Genomic DNA, 21,561 nt, shown 5'->3' with positions numbered 1-21,561 from the left:
GTGTGACCGGAGTAAGTTGTTCACAATTTCTTTACAAAAACTTATTATTTTCAAACAAAAACAAGTATCCATAGATATTCACTACAACACAGAATAGTGAACACTATAGTCACCGCACACTGCACAGCCCACAGGTCAAGTCTGCAGCTGTTCATTTCACGATAAGTGAGTATTTCCAATTTTCCCAGTTCACGTAATCATTAGTCATTACTTTGTTCTAAAATCTATTATATGCATTTCAAAATGTCTGTATATTTTTTGTGACACGATTTAAAATAAAATTTCGTTTGTCGTGTTTAACCAAAAAGATACTCGAGTTAATTATTTGTAATTGTAAAAGATTTTTTTATAAAATACAGATTCATTATACTTCTCCAATATCAATATGTCTTCGGGTTGTTGTGGAACAAACACAAAGAAACAAAAGCTCAATCATCATCATCAAGTTTCCTTAGATGTTAATGGTGGTAGTGGAAGTGCGTCTACAGCTCCTTTAGATGGTCCTGTAGAGAAGATTACCAGTCCTGAAATGGGGTACTTTTGTTTCGATACACTCTATTCATATCTAAACAGTTTGGAACCTCCCAAAAATCCTGATTTCACAAACGACCCATTGTAAGTTATTGCAATAAGGTAATATTTAATTAAAATCTATTATGGTATAAGAGGAAACATTGAGTAATATTTTTAAACATGTTTATCAATAATACCAATTGTTCATTTTTGTTGTAATTTTTCCCCAATCCCATACTAGTTATTGCTGGTAATTACTAGTTTTCCTCGTTAGGTATTCTCTATATTAAGCAGTGTTTTTTTATTTAATCTTATTTTTAGTATATTTGTTGTGTGTTTTAGTCCACTGTTTGTAACATGGGAGATCGGCAAGGACAAAAAGCTAAGAGGTTGTATCGGAACATTCAATTCTATTGCTTTACACAGTGGTTTACGCGAATATGCCATAACAAGGTATTATGATAATTGGTTTTTTTTTTTGCCTATTGAGCTTAGATGAGATTTTTTATTTGATAGTTTGAAATTATAACTGGTTGCCCTCATTTATTACATATTTATTTGAAATTTGTATTACTGTTTTAGCGCAATGAAAGATTCTCGGTTCAGACCAATTTCAAACGACGAAATAAACAGGTTGCATGTAACCGTATCGATATTGTTACACTTCGAGGAAGGCAAAGATTTCAACGATTGGGAAATAGGCGTGCATGGAATACGAATTGAATTTCATAATGAACGTGGAATGCGACGCACTGCTACTTATTTACCAGAAGTGCCTGAAGAGCAAGGTATGAAGATCAAAGATACTTCAAACATTTATTGAGCGTATTTAGGCACGTACTGGATTTACTTAACATATTGAGAAATTAAGTAACAAATTCCCTTTGTTGTTAATCTTCGCTTCTAAACTGTCCATATCTTTCAATAGTAATATGGAATACTGTAGTTTTGCTAATACCTAGTGGTCCTGTACGTGGCGGAGTATAAATTATTTAAGGAATAATAACTTTTTAATTATATTTAACTTTTATCTTAAGGTTGGGACAAAATTCAAACCATTGATTCTCTTCTACGCAAAGGTGGTTATCGTGGTCCAGTAACAGCAGAAACTCGACGTTCCCTTAAGCTAACAAGATACCAAAGCGAAACTGTGTCAGTCAGCTATCAAGACTATATGAGCCATTTACAAACTGTGCGTTGCTAGCAACAACTTTGGGACCAACGGCATTTCATGGTCCCCCGAATTTTCGAACCATCACTGCCATTCAATATTCAAAAACATCCTTGAAACTATCTTATTGTGCATCGCATTGATTTTATTTCCAACCTAAATTGCCAGTATATTATTATTACTAAGTTAGGTTCGTGATTAATATTTATTTATTATAAGACGGAACTCTTCGAAAAATAGGTTTTTATTTTAATTATTGTATGATAACTTAAGTCATAAACATACACACACTCACAAATATGTTTATGGCTAAATTAAACAGTTATTATTTAAATGTTTTTTTTTTAATTACCTACTATAAAAAATCATTATTTGCTTGATTAAAGCTTTTAATAAACTTAAATTTTATAGCATAAGTTTTTACCTTTGTTATTAAATTATTTATTTTTAGTTCTTAAAAAAGACAACTCAGTTGTTCTCAATACAATAAAAATACATTATTTATAAATTCTAAGTAAGAAACATATATGCCATTTAACTTATTAATTTTGTCATTTACTTAAAAAAGTAAATGTAAAAACAAATTGTATTAAACAGTACAATTTGTTTTTAGTAAAAATATAAATTTTTATATTTTTTTTTATAAATATTCAGCTAAAAAGGGGGGGAAATAAAATATAATAATATTAAATACAATTTCAATACTTCATTTCTGGTGTCAATACATATTAAGAAATATATTAAATGTATGAATAATAAGATACTGTGGTTAGCCATTATGTGTTCAACAACTTTAAGGGGTACTGATTCTTGTTCAATTTCTTTTTCAAAATAATATGCTTGCAAGTTACTTACATATTTTATAATAGTTTCAATTCAGTATGACCAAGAATTTAATTTTAGTATTAGTATAATTGACATGTAAATTGTTGTGATAACTTGTTTAATAATAAACAAGAATTAAACACATGATCTTTTTTTTTTTTTAATTAACAAATCAAATTAGTATTGGAACAATAAAATTCAACATTTCTATAGTCATTTATAATTGTAACAGTAGATTTAAAAACAATATTATAATTGAAACTCATTAATCACATGTAATTTTGTAAGTTAACAATATTACTATTTACTAATACAGCTTACTAATTTTACTAAAATAAAAATACTAAATTACACTAGGCTTTATTTTTGGAATTTGTATGTACAATTTTTGTTTCTTCTTTTGATTGTTCCAACATTTTAAATCTTAGGTATTCATAAGATTTCATTTGAAAATAGCAAATAGCATAACTTAATATAACATGGCTAATTGAGAAAAGAGCAAGCCGGTTGTAAAATGGACGAGAAGTATGTGCTACATGATTGAGAAATTCCTGTATTTTCATTATACGGTCGGCAGACTTCAAGTTGACTGTGCCCATTTTGGACCCAAACTGAAATTTTTTTTAAGAATTAATAAGTTATTGTGATAATTTTTTTCCTAATACAAAATAAAGATAATAGAAACTGTTAACATGGTCAACATTCAATTTAATTAAAATATATTTGAAACAGAAACAGTCACAATTAAAATGAGTAATGAATGTTTTTTTTACCACATAAGTCCCAGCAATTGTAGCCAATACAGGATAAATGATTCCTGTACCTAGTTGTATGGTTACAGATCGACTAGTAGTACAAGTAGGACATTCATCTTGTAATATTATAGATCTTGTTACTAACTAAAAATATAAGAAATCATCAGTTTTTCTTAAAAAAAGTTTAGTTGTATTTTTGTAAATATAATCACCATATTTTTAATTAAAAAAAAATAACTTTTTTCAATACTATAGCTGCTATAAATATATTGTAGTTATACCTAATGGGTTAACAGGAAAGTGAAGTATTTCTAAACTAACGGATCAAATATGAATGCAAATTGTTAATTCAAATAATTAATAATTTTTAAAATGAGTAATCAGATCTAAATTGCATTGAAAATTAAATAAGCTTAAAATTGTTATATTTTATTGTATTCACAATTGCCTATTTGAATACAATTACCTCACTGCTCAGACAATATAAATACTTACTGAATTTTGAAAAACTTGATCAACAATTGAAGATAAAAAAACTATAGGAATAAACAATGTAAAACGACCATAGTTTCTTAATTTTAATTTTTTTCGGTAAAAATTCAAAATAAGAGTATTTGAAATGACAGCTGCAGACGACAAAATAGGATTTCCATATTTTAACGCCCATCTAAAAATATATAATTATTCTTTTTAAAAATAGCATTGGGCAATTATTAAAAATGTATACTAACACATCAGACAACTTTGGCCATTTGTGTACTAAATCTTTCATGTATTTCACGACTTCATCATTAGTAAGGCGAATCGCATCTGGAGGTATTTCATTGACGTTTCCTTTTTCAATGTACATAGCTGGATAACAAAAATAAGTATCTAATTAAAACACAATTTCAATTTTTTTTACCTATTCTTATTATTCCTAAATAATATAAATACTCAAAGATTAAGAGAACTAAAGTACAGTTCGAAGTAAAGTGTATCTTAAATTTACATTAGAAAACTTAAGCTAAAGTTAATAAAACATGTACGTTACTATTTAAGTTTCAAAAGTTAATAAAAGAATAAAGGGAGGGGGGTAAAAATAAAAAATAAATGTGACAAGGTGAGTACACATTTGGCTGTATAAAATCACTATAAAAAAAAATGACTTATTAAACCCAATGAGATATTGAGTGGTTCACGATAAAATGATCACCCTGTATTATATATTAGAATAATTTATTAATACATGATATTTTATAAAATCATTCAAACTCACTTAAGAATCTTGGTAACTACAAAACTATCGTTGCTTTAATCTTGTAATAGTTAACCTAAAATAAACAATAGTAATTTCATTTAATTTAATTAATACAATTGTATACGATTTACTGAGTATAGGTGTATTAACGTATATTATATTATGGAGTCATAAGCTAAACTTTCATTTTTTTCATTAAAATTTATTATTATTACTAATATTATACTACAATAACTAAGAATTCATTTAATAAGGTGTTATACCGTCAGCCGTATAAAACTACCAAGTGGCAAGTTCTAGAATTTAGATTCTAGCTATCGCGAGTCGCCTTCTTTAAACTTTTGAAGAAGTGATTAAAAAAGCTTGCGGGCTGCAGCATGCCGCATGGCTAATTAAATTTATCTATTCCATTTCACTACAGATAGTAGATAGTAGATACCCATAGACCTTATACTACTAGATGGAGCATTCGTGTAGGATGCGGGCGGGTGGTGCGAGCACGACTATTGTCGTAGCAGTGATATCACTGAGAGAAGTATAAATTATTGTTTAATGAACTGTTCAACATTGTTTTGTTTTGTTTATAACAGGTTACTATATTATTATAAACAGTTATTACTATATTAGAACATACTTATTACTTAATACAAATATTTATTGATTCTGAAGAGTACATATCAATTATCATTTATCACACAATACTTTTTAAGCCGTGCACCATATTTCTTAAACTGGAAACTCAAATGCGCATGAGCAGATTGCCTCAAGACGTCAGCGCAGTGCGTCGGCTCGCTGGAACTACAGTCTACATGCATGCTCTGTCTAGTAGTATAAGGTCTATGCTGCAGACCATAGAGTAATAATATAAAGAGATGAACTAACATGTACTAGCTTGTATGCAAGTGCGAAGTAAAAGGTAGGACTAAAACTAGTATGACCAGATATTGGAAAAAAAAAGTCTCTATTGTTGAACAAATAAAACAACTAGGCATTGTTGTTAATTAATACAAATAAATAGCTAAAACGTATATACAAATTAATAACAATACTAAAAATATATTTTATCGAATTTAAAAACAATATTTTTTCAAAATACTGTTATCATTGATATCTTATCACCACAATATATATTGAACGATAATTATTTTCTTCTATCTTAGCAGACTGATTTTAGTCCTAAATTTTGCAACACATTAAAACTTCTATAGCCACTCCCTGATGCAGATACCTGATACCATTGATTAAAAATCAATGCTGATACTGTGTATTATTATCATTCGTTGACCACTAACCACTTGATTATTCGCTTTCATTTGTAAAGTTGTTTCTATGTTCATAGTTCATTTCCATTGAATTTCCGTTTCCAAAACTATTCCTCGGAACATTTATCTTACATCTACATTCAGGCCATACAATTATTGACAATATGTCAATTTTATTTTTAAATGTCTTATACTCTAATTATAGGACATAGTCCATAGATAACCATTAGCTATCTATGTAATTTAAAAATTAAAAAGTCGCAGTATTTTACCAAAATTTAAAATCGTGCCAATTGGCAATTCGAACTTCGTTTTATTGAGGTTTTTATATTAACTTTTTTGTATCTACCGCTTAAAAGTACGCCTATTATTCATGATTACACATTATATACATGTTTAGATTACAACCCTTAACTGTACCAATACTAACTGTTAACATGACCTATAAACATTTTACAGCTGATACAATTGATTTTTTCACAACAATATAATTTTCAGTATGCATTGTTAAAAACGATTACATCTACCTTGTATATTCTTTACATTAATATTATTAATTGCAATAACCAAAATGCCAGTTTGTAAGCAAGACGGTAAGTCAATTGACAAATATTTATCATGCAATAAAAAATAATATTTAGACATTTTTGTTCTCAGAAACTTTAAGGGCTCTTGCCCTACTTGAAGACTACCAAGCCAAATTGTCAAGTGTCCCTAATAATGATCTTCAAGTAGTTATGCAGCTTGTAATAGGAATCTTTAAGTCGAGGCTGTTTCAAGCACTTATTGGTAATTATTATAAGGCTAAATGATCTGTAAAATATAAATAATATATATATATGTTCAACCATAATTCTAATAAGACCTGTGTTTGAGGTTTTTATCTTATGTACCTCATTGTAGAGATTAACTTTTAAATATTGTAAGTTTCTCTAATAGTCATAAGTTCCCCGTAATGTAATAAAAGTAATAGTAATAATCTTTCAAGTGTATATTTGTCTAGTCTTGGGGAGGGGGTAGCGTAATATTTTTATATGTATTGAATACAAATTATATTTTTTTCTATGCAGAATTAATATTAATATTTTACAGTTTATTACCTAAAGCTCATTATTCTGTAATACAATACATTAAAAATTTTTTTTTTTCATATATTAATCATATTTAAAGCATTATTAATGCACTTTACCGGACAGCCTTTATCTTGTAATGTTTTTTTCACACTGATTACAAATCTGAAGTCAGAAATCGGTGGACTCTTCTAGTTCAAACGTTATAGCTTCTTGAATTTTGAACTTTTCCATGTAAATAATAGTAGGTGGCAGGCACGGACGACCAAAGCGTGCGACAGAAGGCTGCCGGCGGCTAGTTACAAAACAGCCTCGGGCCTATTTTGAAGTGTGGGTCGGAAATCTTGGTTGGTTAGGTTTGGTTAGGAAACAAACTGCTATATTTTCAAGCACAATTCGAGAAACCCACAATGTTTCATGATGTGGCGGCCACCGTAGACATCATTCGTAGCCACCTGCCGCCTACTGTTGTATTATACACGGACAATTTAAAAATCCAATTGGCTATAACTTTTGAACTAGATGAGTGCCCATTTCTGACTTCAGATTCGTAATTACCGTAAAAAACACTAAAAGGTGGTAAACAAAAAAATAATCACAAAAAAAGGGTGTCCCGTAAAGTGCATTTGTTCAATATTAAAATTAAGGAATGAGGGGGGTACTGATGCTACCATCGCCTCCTCAAATACGCCCTTGTAATCATTTAATAATACGTACAACAATAAAATATCAGAGGCATATCTAGGGAAGGGGTTGAGTTCTGAGCGTCTGCAGTTCTTCCAGAAATTTTAGTAACTATAAATTATTAATTACAGTGCAGTTAGTCACTTTTTTAAGTTTATAAAATCAAAGGTTATCCCTTCCCAAAATGAAATGCTGGCTACGACACTTTCAAATAAAGATAAAGTTTTAAACAATATTTTAAAAAGAAATGTAACATAAGATATTTTTAATTATAATCATAGGATATGGTTGTATAATTGTTTTAGAAATGATTTATTTAACTTTTACTTTTAAACTTAATAATTATTGTTTTTTAATTCAATTAATATTTGGTAGATTTAAGTATTATTCAAATTGTATTTAAAAATCTATAACTGAATAACTCAAACAAGTTACTCAAATAAGTAGTGTCGTTATTTTTCATAAACCAATTATGTTTTTTTGCTTATGTTTTCGGTCACTGCACTTTTTATATTCTTATTCTTAACAAGAGATGTAAGTAGAGAATGTCTGAATAGTCCGTATTTAAGTTCCTGAATTATTTATGCAATTTTTAAGTTTCATAAGTTGTGAATTTTATGTAAATTTTCACAAATATCCATGTAGTTATTATTCGAATACAGTTTTTACACCAATACAAACTGATCATTAACTAATCAAAAATTAATTTTAATTTTATTTTAGACATTCAAGAGTTCTACGAATTAGCTCTGCAAGATGAAAGTCATTCGGTGACTGATGAAGAATTATCCATTGCCCAAAAGTTCATAATGGACCAATTTGATAGTAAAATTAAATTGGTAATCAATCAAAGCTAATATTTTTAATCAGATTTATAATTTTTATTTTTAATTTAATACAAAATTACTAATGTAAAAATTAGTATTACATGTCACAAATTAATATATATATATACGAGTATATATCATATTTTATAATATAATACAATAACTCGAAAAATAAATACAAGATTTAGATACTATTTTGCATTTAACTCAAGTTTTAGTTTTTTTTTGTCTATATAGCTCAATTTTTTTTTAGAATGAACTTGATTTAGAACCATTGGAAACTGAATGTCAACGAGACTATAAAAAGAAGGACGTAGTAGACATTAGTTGCCAAGTATAATATAAAGTGTTTATAAGTTTATAATGTAGTAATAATCACTATTATTATTTTAATAGATTAATGGCTTGAGTGGACATAATGACAACCATTCATTTGGTGATGCCACAGAACCAGAATCCAACCTTGAAACAGTATGTTAATAATTTAAATTTTAAATATAAGACTTGGCCAGTTTTTAGTTTATCAAATAATATTAACTATATTTTGCAAAAAAAAATTTAAAGTAATTTATTTTTAAAACTTAACACTACCTAATAAGATTTTCCTACATTTTTTTTTTTTAATTATACGTTTAATGCCATATTTTATGATTATTTTAATTTTAAATTAGGATGATGAAGCTGAATGTTGGGAGTATGATACAGTAATAGTCGAACGTCGTTCGGGAGGTTTGGGATTCAGTATTGCTGGTGGAGTAGATTCTGAGTCTATGGTTTTAGTAACTCGAGTCAGCCCTGATATTGGTTCTACTGGTCTTCGTGCTAATGATATTATTTTAAAAGTGAATGGTATATCACTTGAACAAGTACCACATAATTATGCAGTATCCACACTTAAAAACGCAGGCAACACAGTGACACTGGTAAATTATAATTATCATTTTTGTTTATCAATTTATTATGGATAGTTTTTTTATTCGGTATATATATATATATATGTTTAGAATTTGAAAAGACGCAAAAAAGAAATTTTTGATAAACCCGAAAAATCGTACTCTGTAAAAGAAATTGAACTAGAAAAAGTAGATGGAGGATTGGGATTCACGATTGCTGGTGGAATAGGTAATGTTCATTTACCTGGAGATAATGGTGTATATGTCACAAAGATTCAAGAAGGCGGAGCCGCTTTTAGTAATGGCCAAATGCAAGTTGGAGATAAGTTAATTGTTGTCAAAAATACTTTGGTAAATTAAACAAGTTACTTATTTAACACCATTAGTTATTAGTGTAATTAATCAACTTTATTTTAGAAAGGAGATGTTAACTTAGAAAATGTTACACATGAAGAAGCAGTTGCGGCTCTCAAAGAAACTGAACAAACTGTTACTTTAGTAATTGGTGAGTAAATTTTAAAAAATGGCAGTAATCTTTTAAATATTCATAAATTAATAATAATTTAAATATTTGAATTATAATACCTTCTTAAACTTCAACTATGTATTAAAACTTAAAATCCTATAAAATTAAATAACTATATTTAATTACATTAATTTTTAAAAAATATTTTTGGTATAGTCAAAGAGTCAATTGACACCCGCTATATAAAACCAAAAACGCCAACTAAAATAGATGTGTCTACAAAGTCAAGCAGTGAAAATATATCATTATTGTAAGTTTAAAAAAAAACCACTTAAAATATCATAAAATTGTTTAAATTATTTAATTTATAGACGAGAAAAAGTAGTGACTATACGTAGATCTGAGGAAGGCTTAGGATTTAATATTATTGGAGGAGAAGACAAAGAAGGTATTTTTATATCATACATTGCTCCTGGTAGTCCAGCAGATCAGAATGGAGTATTGGAACCAGGTGATCGGATCTTAAGTGTCAATGCTATTGATATGATAAATGCTACTCATGATGAAGCGGCCATTGCATTAAAAGTGAGCAGAAATTTGTAAAAAAAATGTATTATTATTAGCAATTATTTTATTTTATTACAGGAAGATGGGCCAATTGTTACTATTATTGCACAACAAAGGCCTCAAGAATATTATCGGCTTCAAAAAAAATTGATGCAATTGAAAGAACAACTTTTGAAAAAAGCCATTTTAACTTCTAGCACTTTACCTAAACCATCCAAAAAACAGCAATTTGTCATTAGGTAATATAGACACTAAAACTGGTGTCCTACATATAACGCTGGACGTAAATGGGTTAAATTATAAGAAATTATTTTGTATTATATTAAGCACCTACAAGAGTTAGGTTTATCTGGTTTATAGCACTATAGTCTGTATCAAATATTAAGTTGTATTAAATATCACTCTACCTTGCTCAGGTAGAGTGATAGGGGTCTAAGATAGTTCTTAATAACTAGGATAAGCCTAATTAATTAAACACTGGGCAGTTTAGTTTGGAACGTGCTATTTGTTCTAGTATATTGAATTATCCAAAAAAATGTATGTATATTAATAAAAGTATGTTTAAAAAAACTGAATTTAGAGCTTTATATGATTATGATCCAAACCGAGATGATGGTTTACCAAGCCGTGGAATATCATTCATTTACGGAAGCATTCTGCATGTACTTAATGCTAATGATGAAGAATGGTGGCAAGCCAGAAAGTTGGTACCATCAGGCGAAGAAGAATGGATTGGCATTATACCTTCTAAAAAGCGATGGGAAAGGAAGCAAAAGTCTAGAGACCGTACAGTTAAATTCCAAGGACATGTTCCAGTTCTTATTGACAAAGTATATGATCAAATATAATACTTATCTCACTTAAAAAAATTACTACTTAGACTTTTTTTGTAGGCTTCTACTTTAGAAAAAAAAAAAAAGAATTTCACTTTAAGTCGCATGTTTCCATTTATGCGAAGCAAAGCAGATCGCTTAGAATGTACAGGTTCTGACCAAGACCGTAAGCATTATTAATTGTTCCATATTGTAATTTGGTTTAAAATTGCTCTGTTGAATTTGGTTCACGAGTCTTATTTTTTCTTTCTTTATGTACAATTAATATTGGGTTTACAGATTATATGCTTTGTTACACTCACGAAGATCCAACATCAGAAGGTATTAATTTAAGCAGTATAAGTGTAATTGAACTACTTGTTGGTAAGAAATATTTTTAATAAATAATAATGACATATTTCTTTCTCTCCACATTGATTATTTCATTGCTTTTTCATTTTTACCTAATGTGCAATATATTTATACATTTTACTACTTGCTAGATTTTTCTATTAATAACATTCATGTAGCACTAATAGGACTGTATAGCCATGTGGTCCGAGACGTACTAGATTCTTTTTTATACAGTTTGATACAGATATTTGTTATTACTTTTTAAAATTACTAGTGCTTTTGTTAGATTTGGGTGTTCTTGAGTGTGTTGTATATAATATCTATTTTGCCTTTTCCCACAATATGATGGTAGCCACATTTATCATCTTCATTGTGGTGATTCTTTGTTTGTCCGTGATATAATTTCTAATTACAAATATTTTTCAAAAAAATAGTATTAAAAATATGTATTTGATGGACCCATGGGAAAACATAGCTCCTGTATTCTCTACTATTGTTAACATTGTTTCATTTAATACAGCTAACAACATTTGTCTTATTATCTTTTACCAAATAAGGTATTTTATAGCTCAATAATTAGCAAAATATTTAAATGTATCCCTGTGATTATCCTGAATATTATTCAATGCTCTAAATTTTCATGCATCTAAGACTTTTATAACATAATTATATACAATTTTTATTTTTTGCTTTAAATATTTACATATTATTCGTGTGTTTGAGTACACTTGTACCTCACGCCCATTTTAAAGGTCTCAGTATTTCAATAGGCTGCATATGAAAAAACCATTCTGGCCATAGTTTCCAGTAAAATTTTATCTTTAACCCATTCCTCAAAACACTTATTCTTTCCATATTTAATTAACAGACAATAACTTGTTTTGAGGTATTTTTTCACTGTTCAAGCAAAATAATCTTTAAGAATAATGATAAACACGGGAAAAGTTATTGTTGACATTTAATAGTAAGATAATTCATCAAACATCAAAATAAAATATAAATTGTAAATAACCTGTTCAAACTAGAGTACAGTTTGGTAAGAGGAAGCCAATGTTTGTTTTGCAGTACTGTAGGTATTAAACCCATTACTTCTAACGTATCGAGGTAGACGCTTTGAACCACCAAAACTTCGATTCAATTTAGATGCATTTCTAATTATTTACGATTAATATTTTATAAAAACTAGTTTCTTTAAAAAAAAATGAATAAAACGTATTTGTATTTTATTTTAGAGGAACCATCTTTACCTTATGAGACTGTAATCAAGAAAACCATAAATTACAGCCGTCCAGTTATTGTAATTGGTATTTACAAGGACAAAATTAATGATAATCTAATATCAGAATATCCAGAAGAGTTTGGATCATGTGTTCCACGTAAAAATGATAATTGATTTATAAACTGTTTAATTTAATAAATAATCTATTTTTAAAAATTATTTAGATACCTCACGAGAAATTCGACCTGGTGAAGTCAACGGTGTTCATTATCATTTTGTGAAATCAAGAGAACAGATGGAGCGTGATATAAAAGATAACTTGTTCATTGAAGCAGGCCAATTCAACGATAATTTATATGGAACATCTCTTGCTTCAGTTCAAGAAGTTGCAGAACAAGTACGTGGAGGTTCTATTATTTTATAATTTTTCTTGTGATTTGTTAAACCTAGATATCTGAAATTTGCATTGTTTATGTGGTTGGATAAACTATATATATATAATGATATTAAAAAATGTCTGCTCTATTTTTCAAAAATTGTAGAAGTTCAGACAATTTGTTTGTTATCTGTCGAACTTATCTTATACATTTTTACCTTGATGTAACATTTTTTTTATTTAACTATGTCAACCTATATGTTTTAGGTTTTCTCTCAATTTTATTTCTAGTATAAGTTCATTTTTGAGGAAGTTAGTACCAATGATTTGGCAACGGTTCACATTTCACTACTACAAAAATCACTTTTTTCTTTAAACTGAAAAAAAATGATATCAAATATTGCATTTTAATAAATAGGCCTTAAATTATATTATTTATAATCAATGATACCTATTAATAATAGTGATGGTTCTAAAGTTTTACAAACTGATTTTTATCGCATCGTCTCGGTAGTCACCATTGACATAATAGATATAAATTCTATTATGTCAATGGTAGTCACCGTCATAAATATTGTTTTCTGGTATAATATCTATAAAGAATAATTCATTTTTTGAAAAGTTACAGTCATTTAAAATCTATTTTAGAGTCAAATTTTGTTTAAAAATACATTTTTCCTTAATCTTCAATTTCATTTACCTTCTTAATTTTTTTTTTTTTTTAGGGTAAACATTGCATTCTTGATGTGAGTTCCAACGCAATTAAACGATTACAGGCTGCTAATCTTCAACCAATAACTGTTTTTATTAAAGCATCATCATTGGACTTCATCATGTAATATTCTATTTATATAATTAGATTGTATTGGCAATGATAAAAATAAATATACTCTTAAACTAAAATTAATGCTATTACAGAACATTTATAATATATCTACATTTGTATTATAAAACAATTTGTTTGTTTTTGACTTTACTGAAATGTTTGTTAATTTTTTTTTAGTTTTCTATTTATTAATTGTTGTATTTTTTAGGAAAATCAGTGATAAAATGACAGAAGACCGAGCAAAAAAAATATATGATCAAGAAATGAAAGTTGAGCAAGATTATAGTGAATATTTAACAGGTTAAAGAATATAATTTGTTACATTTTTTGGAACAAATATTTGTATTTAATTAATCTTTCTTCTTCTTTAGATTTTTAGTCTTATGACGATATTGCTTTCCTACAACTCTTCTCAGTCTTTTATTTTCCTTTTAATACAAATATACTTAATTACAACGAGTCTGTAAGGTAAAATTGGTTTTTGGCCTCTAAGTATGACCAAACCATTGTAATTTTCTTACTCTTATAGTATCTGTCGTCTATCCAGCATATCTTTTGCATTTGTGCATAACATCACATCTAAAATGTTTCTATTGTTTCCTTTTTTTCTTTATATTTCCACTAAGTATAGTGCTATATGCCATTCTTTTATCTTCATTATGCATTTTCTGAGTGACATGTTTATTTTCTTTAGTAATAGGATCTGTTGCTTTCATAAAACACAATTTTCGTCATTCCGATTCATTCTCTCCAGCTTCTTTTAATAACTTAATACTTTTTATATTTATTATCAAATATTATTCTTATTTAAAAATTTTTTGTTTTTCTACTATAATTTTTTAACAGCTATAGTCAAAGGAGATACATATGAAGATATTTTTGAAAAAGTAAAAAACGTTATTGATATGCATTCTGGACCAGAAGTGTGGTTGTCAAGTAAAGATCAGACAGTCTAATTTCCCAGGAGTCATAATTTTTAAGTAAAAACATAAAACCAAATTATTTTTGATTGCTTAGATTGAATATTTATCAGCAGTACTTAAATTGGAGAGAAATACAAAAGGACAGAACTATTTTTAATTTTCATTAGTATTTAATTTAAATGTTTTAGGTATTGTCTTCTGACAATGATTCTATAAATACGTACATTGAAACAGAACATTTGGCCCAAGGACTGGTAGGTGTAGTCGTGCCAAATGGATTAAGAGAAACACATCCACGTTCACAACACATTTAACAATTTTAGTGGCATATGCTCTTCTTAAAAAACATCAATGTACTCATTAAAGGATATATTTGCCATTAACGCTTAAAACAATAATTATATTAAACTTCATTTTAATAAGATTGTTTATTTAACTATTGCATTTGTAAAAATAGTTCAACAGACTAAAAACTAGTCCTTTAATCATTCTCCTCTTTGGGAGAAGCTGCAAAACCCCTAAATGGACATCTTAAGCTCATTAACCCTACAACACTAACCTTATTTTTACACTTTTATTGCTATTCTTTTCAATTTAAGTACTGCTCTCTATATAAAAATAGAAGTATATAATAGTATAAATATGTAAAGAGGAATCAAAAAAGGCTGTAAGTGCAATCGACGAGGAAATTTCTGCCTTATTGCGTTTCATTGGCGTTGGAACATACATCCCTTTTGGCTGAAAAATGGCACTTAAATCCTTTTTTGATTCCACTCTTCATGTATTAATAAATAATTTCATTTGTATTGACATCAAAAATCACATAAATAATAATAGCTTTAATATATGAAAAAGTTTAAGTAGAAAAACCAACTTTTTTTATTACATTTTTCTTAAGTACATATATTAAGTATTACAAGAGATGCTTAATTATTTTTTATTTACCTACAAAAGATTTGATTATTAGTTTTATTTTAATCTCTAATACTTATATTACAAAAATATTTAAAATAATATGATATGAGATTTATTTGTGCAATTAAAAGTTTATTATATCAAGTATTCTAGTCACATAAATTTAATTGAAACGTTCTTGACACATATAAAATTTATGTTAAATATAGTTTTTGTTTTCTATTACTATTTAAATTTAATTTTAATGTTTTAATATTAAAAAATTAACCTTATGTGTGCCTCAGTTCTCTAATATATATTTGTAATCTCTTCGACATTTATTGTTTTAACATTAACTACCCTACATTTCACTACTGGACTTAATTGCTTTTCTCCACAAGAATTTCTATCCACATATGTTACTAACCTAAATTATCTAAGGAAATATTTATTATTGTGTATATGTAACATATGGTTAATTTATATTATATTTACTGGAAATATTCAATACTTGCATATAATATATACTATATTCAATTTTAATTTTGATATTGTAATATACAATTAGTTAAACTTAAATAATCGACTATAATATTGAGATATAAAAATGCTAGTTTTCTTAAGAATGGCCGTTATAACTTATCAGTAGGTATAATAATTTAAAATTCCATGATAGTTTTTGTTGTATTTATGTTGTTTATTAAACAAAAGTAATTATTACAACATATTTGATTAATAATTAGTAAAAAGTTTAAAAGCAGCCATGTGTTAACTGTTACAGAGGAAAAGTAAAAGTATATTGAACAAAATAAGATTGTAGGTTATAGTACAGTGTTACCCCTTATACAACAGTTTTATTAACTTTCAAAAAGCAATAAGGCATAAAAATATCAAATTATTTTATCATAATTAAAATATTAATAATAGACAGTGTACCTAAATGTATGTAATTGTACATAAATGTCCAATCCTTATTCATTATGATCTGGACTTAAAAAAACTGTTTATATAAGAGATAATTTTAATTCAAAAGTTTTGTGTATTGAACACATATTCCCCCAAAAATACTTTAAACACTACATAAGGTACTATCTGTTAAACATTTTTGTATTCTAGTCATTGTTAATAACTTAAAGTAATATATGTAATGTGTTATAATTTAAAATGTACTAATCTAGTTTGTACACTTATTTGTCAATATTAATTACTATAATATATTAACAGATAAATAGTATATAATCGTTTTTTTATTATTTTATGTATAATTTTATTAAAATGTTTACATAATATATTATGAAAATTTTGTAAGCCCTTACAAAAATATTAATTGAAATCTACGTTGTTAAGTTATTAATTTACTTCAGTATCTTATTAATAATATAAATTATAAATTCATTAAATCATAAAAAGAATAAATTTAACAACAGATTTTCAAAACAAAATGTATTTTAAATTAATATAATACTGATAAATAAATGCTATGTAATATAATATATTTCATGGTTAAACGGTTTACATAATAGTATCTGTCTATATTTTCTTGATTTAGCTTCAAACCAAAAATATTGACGTGTGTGAAGTTAGCCATTAGAGAGAGAATTTTAACGAATATTCTGATTGCAGACCGGATATTCTTGCTATGTAAAAACATTTGTACAATAACAAATATGTATGGGTTAAAAAGCAACCTGAGACATTTGTGAATCTTTTAAGCCACAGTACAGCCCTATTGGTGTGGTATTTTTGGAAAAAAAATTCAGTTTTCTGAAATTTTTTAGCTAGGTCAAAATTTGGTTTTTTGTAAATTTTGACAATTTAAATCACACAAATGGGCAATTTTTTACCGGATTATCTGATTGCAAACAAAATTCTCTGTATCCTTGGTAACCACAACTGTGGTAACCTAAGTAACCATAACCGTGGTAACCTATGTAACAATAACTAGGTAACCTTAGTAACCACAATCGTGGTAACCTGAGTAACCAAAACTATGGTAACCTTAGTAACCAAAACTATGGTAACCTTAGCAACCACAACCATGGTTACCTTAGTTAACACAACCATGTTAACTGAGGTTACCACAATCATGGTTCTTCACAATACAGCCCTATTGGTGTGGTATTTTTGGAAAAAAAATTCAGTTTTTTGAAATTTTTGACAATTTAAATCTTACTAATGGGCAATTTTACCGGATGTTCTAATTGCTGACAAAATTCTCTTGAGTTTGATCTAGGTTTGAGCGGATTTAGTGCCAAAATTTAGAATTCAAGTAGGTGTTAGTGTGTTATTTGTGTTGGACATACCTTGGGTAAACCTAGTTTATTCTTGCTATGTAAAAATACTTGTACAATTAACACATATGTATGGGTTAAAAGGCAAACTGAGACATTTGTGAATCTTTTAAGCCACAGTACAGTTTTTTTGAAATTTTTGAGCTAGGTCAAAATTTTGGTTTTTTTTTAAATTTTGACAAATTAAATCACACTAATGGGCAATTTTACCGGATTATCTGATTGCAAACAAAATTCTCTGTATCCTTGGTAAGCACAACTGTGGTAACCTAAGCAACCATTACCGTGGTAACCTAGGTAACTAAACTTCAGGTAACCTAAGTAACCAAAACCGTGGTAACCTTAGTCACTACAACCATGGTTACTTCAGTAACCACTACCGTGGTAACCTTAGTAACCACAACCATGTTAACCGAGGTTACCACAATCATGGTTCTTCACAATACAGCCCTATTGGTGTGGTATTTTTGGAAAAAAAATTCAGCTTTTTGAAATTTTTGAGCTAGGTCGAAATTTTGGTTTTTTTTGTAAATTTTGACAATTTAAATCTCACTAATGGGCAATTTTACCGGATATTCTGATGGCAGACAAAATTCTCTTGAATTTGATCTAGGTTTGAGCGGATTTAGTGCCAAAATTTAGAATTTAAGTAGGTATTAGTGTAATATTTCTGTTGGACATACCTTGGGTAAACCTATTCTTGCAATGTAAAAATATTTGAACAATTAACACATATGTGACGCGGCCCCCTCAACCTATCACACAGGTTGGGCCCGCGCTGTACCTCTTCTGTCACCCGTCGACACATTGTGCGACACTCGGTTGTGAACTTACTCTCCCACCCTTCCAGTTGGAGAGTGCAAAGTCCACACCGGGGAAAACGGCCGCGGCCGGCCGCTACTAAGCTTCCCGGTTGTCGTCCTCTCCGCTCCCCGTCGTCAACGCGAACGCACCTAGCTGCCACCGCCTATTTTTGCACGACCCGAGCGACACACGTTCACTGTGGTTTTTGTTATTTTTCCTCGTTTAAAAGATAACAAGCATCTGGTAGCAAAAATAATTGCAAAGTATTAAAATTAATCATTTGGGAGCAGATTTAATCTTTAAATTGAATTTCCTAAAAAACATGATTCGTTCTAATTGTATGCAATAATTATAGGCTAATTTTAAGTACATTATTACCTTCGCAGTGCTTTTATGCAATACCTATTTCATATTGCTACTAAATAAAATATACTATAGGCGGCAATGTCACATGAACAATTTTATGCCTTTTCAATGAAAATTATATTATCAATCAGCAATTATTTTCGTCTTAACTTCTTCCGTTTATCTTTCCTTTAATCCTAATTAATTTTATTACAATTTTCGCTGATTAAATACTTTTTTAAAGCACTATCGACATTTTAAAATTAACAGTATTTTCTTCGTTTGATTGTCAAACCGCAAAAACTTCATCACATATTCTGATTCAAGACACAGTGATAGTTTTTATAAATTGTTTTTCCAATATGTACTGTTTTTTTTTTAATTAGTATAACTCAGTACATTTTTAAGACACACGGTTCTAACTACTGGCGTTTAGAAGAATATGAAAAGACTTTCGAGATCGATTATAACAATAGTAAAGTTTTTACTTATTAAAAAAAAAAAGTTGTGTTTACTTAGTATACCATAAGTTTTTTCTAGAATGGGGCACATAAAATTTACTTAAAAATCTGTAGTGAAGCTTTGTTTTATTAGAGAAACCCCAACCTAAAAGGGGGAATTACGGTGTTACGGTAGTAGGTTTGTAGGTTGCAATGAGTAAGGGTGAGCCATAAGTCAACAGCTGGTATCTGAAATATATTTGCATTATATTGTAGGTTTTTTTTTGTCTGTATAGACTGCTACTTTTTTAGGGGTGCAAAGTTTTTTGTGTTTTTAGCTGTTATTATACGACCTATTAGTTGCAAATATTTTTCAGCAGTCAGAACTCATAATATTATGTATCCATAACATATAAGACGAATAAAAAAATTCGGGAGTACATTTTTTTTTTAATTGCCGGAAAACTGTTTTTCGCAGTTGTTAAATGTTTAAAAAAAAATTATCAAATCACGCCAATATTTTAACGGATACTATTTAGAGAGGTCCCGGTAAGTTTTGAGTGCCCAAGCATAAGTTTTAAGTTTTAATGGCATTTTTTAAAAGTGATTTGATCACATTCAGTCAGTTCGGTCCAACTTAAGTCCCGACCCCAATTTTAATGGCTTTTTCCTTCGTGAATATCCGTCAATAGCCATACATAAGGTTAGGTTACTATTTGTTTTACTAGCTATTACAGGCAGTAGTCGTGCAATAATACAATATCTATGTGCGCAAATGGTATGTAAATAGTGTATCCGATTCGATAACATTTTCAAGTTTCGACGATTTGCTATGACCTTTGGATTTTCGACGTGTAAAAAGTAACACTAAGATGTGCAAAAGAAAGCAAAAAAAAAAAAAAATTTGAAATTCAAACATTGACAATTTTGTACATTGTTTTTGTCGTTAGGTCGACGCTTTTTTCTGCCTAAAGTGTATGAATATTTATCGATGGAAAAAAAAATTTTACTCAGACATTCTCATGTGTGCACAAGTGCCGAAATTTTATGTTTTTTTGAAAATATTTTCGATTTATTATAAAGAAATTTTGACAACCCCCCTCCTGCAAGTAAGGTCGACATATTTTTGGCGCATTTTTAAGATTTAAGAACTGATAATTAGTCTGAAGATAGGTCTGACAAACAACATGAAACATCAGTGTAGTGTATATTTTATAAATAGGTCGTTTAATTTTTGGTTTTTTATTTCTGTAATTCGGTTTAAAGTTTTTTTTTTTGTAGATCAAAGTAGGACAACGAATAATACAAATTTTGGTTATATATTTTATTAAATCACATAATATCCATCTTAAGTAAGAGGAGTCCAATCATAGTCATCGTGTTGATGATAAAGAGTATTGTCTGTCGTATGGTGTCAAAATAATATTTATCGAAAAATATATGAAAAACAGCACCCATATGTTTTTGGGTAAAATTTTGAAACAATTTACTCGTTTTTGTTATTATACCATCTAGTACGTAGTAGTAATGTTTATAACGTTTTTTTTTCTCATTTAATATTTTTTGCATATCAAACAGGTATGTTGTGCTAAAAAAATTTGATAAACAACACTTCAAATCATATTTTCAAATATTCCTTTACTTTTGAACTCGGTGACACTTTTAAATCACGTGCGCCGATTTGCGAAAATATACAAAAACTTTTCTAACAATAAATTGAAATAATTTATAAATCGCATTGGCCTAAAATGAAACCACTGATTTGTTGAAAATTTACCACAAACCCAAAAATTAGGAAACCAAAATGTCACAACAATAATAAATATGTTATTATTGAGTAGAATACAAAGCAATGAGCATTTTTTTTTGGTTACATCGAGACGCAAAAGTCAAACTACGGTAGCGTATCATATGTGTTTTGCGTATATTTGATTAGGCTAACGTTAGACGACAAAAGGCGTTAACACCTACGGTAAAAAAAAATATAGTAGATAGTAAACCTAT

General features: G+C 28.4%; 3 protein-coding genes across 6 annotated transcripts; 2 read left to right on the top strand and 1 right to left on the bottom strand.

Moving 5' to 3' along the window:
* The first annotated feature begins 31 nt into the window (after nucleotides 1-31).
* Nucleotides 32-1,921, top strand: LOC126835228 (nuclear protein AMMECR1). The gene is made up of 5 exons (XM_050567668.1): nucleotides 32-165; nucleotides 360-615; nucleotides 856-966; nucleotides 1,096-1,301; nucleotides 1,551-1,921. The coding sequence occupies exons 2-5, from the start codon at nucleotides 386-388 to the stop codon at nucleotides 1,715-1,717; spliced, it is 714 nt and encodes a 237-aa protein (XP_050423625.1). The 5' UTR covers nucleotides 32-165; nucleotides 360-385; the 3' UTR covers nucleotides 1,718-1,921.
* Nucleotides 1,922-2,706: 785 nt separating this feature from the next.
* LOC126835229 (uncharacterized) lies at nucleotides 2,707-4,931 on the bottom strand. The gene is made up of 6 exons (XM_050567669.1): nucleotides 4,768-4,931; nucleotides 4,523-4,577; nucleotides 3,996-4,116; nucleotides 3,760-3,931; nucleotides 3,283-3,408; nucleotides 2,707-3,120 (listed from the first exon to the last, which is right to left on the bottom strand). The coding sequence occupies exons 3-6, from the start codon at nucleotides 4,112-4,114 to the stop codon at nucleotides 2,863-2,865; spliced, it is 675 nt and encodes a 224-aa protein (XP_050423626.1). The 5' UTR covers nucleotides 4,115-4,116; nucleotides 4,523-4,577; nucleotides 4,768-4,931; the 3' UTR covers nucleotides 2,707-2,862.
* A 1,022-nt stretch (nucleotides 4,932-5,953) lies between these two features.
* On the top strand, nucleotides 5,954-16,808 carry LOC126835220 (disks large homolog 1-like). Of its 4 annotated transcripts, none has more exons than XM_050567645.1 (20): nucleotides 5,954-6,359; nucleotides 6,424-6,555; nucleotides 8,244-8,359; nucleotides 8,601-8,681; nucleotides 8,744-8,818; nucleotides 9,019-9,270; nucleotides 9,352-9,591; nucleotides 9,658-9,745; nucleotides 9,923-10,016; nucleotides 10,078-10,291; nucleotides 10,352-10,512; nucleotides 10,854-11,103; nucleotides 11,167-11,272; nucleotides 11,386-11,469; nucleotides 12,672-12,815; nucleotides 12,883-13,055; nucleotides 13,760-13,869; nucleotides 14,069-14,160; nucleotides 14,707-14,840; nucleotides 14,972-16,808. In XM_050567645.1, exons 1-19 carry the CDS (start codon nucleotides 6,338-6,340, stop codon nucleotides 14,814-14,816), a joined length of 2,544 nt encoding a protein of 847 aa, XP_050423602.1. In that variant the 5' UTR covers nucleotides 5,954-6,337; the 3' UTR covers nucleotides 14,817-14,840; nucleotides 14,972-16,808. The 4 variants fall into 4 exon arrangements, with proteins under 4 accessions (XP_050423602.1, XP_050423601.1, XP_050423600.1 ...); XM_050567644.1 differs by having other exon boundaries at nucleotides 5,954-6,124; nucleotides 6,265-6,359; nucleotides 14,707-16,807; XM_050567643.1 differs by having other exon boundaries at nucleotides 5,954-6,124; nucleotides 6,226-6,359; nucleotides 14,707-16,807.
* The last annotated feature ends 4,753 nt before the right edge of the window (nucleotides 16,809-21,561 follow it).

This window comes from Adelges cooleyi, unplaced genomic scaffold, assembly GCF_023614345.1.
Source record: "Adelges cooleyi isolate 19-005CV unplaced genomic scaffold, UGA_ACOO_1.1 ACOO_flye_CR_arks_rails_tigmint_CR_PRNA_23, whole genome shotgun sequence".
NCBI classification, from domain to species: Eukaryota; Metazoa; Arthropoda; class Insecta; order Hemiptera; family Adelgidae; genus Adelges; species Adelges cooleyi.
Note: the sequence above shows the minus strand (reverse complement) of the source record. Positions and strands in the feature narration are given on the sequence as shown.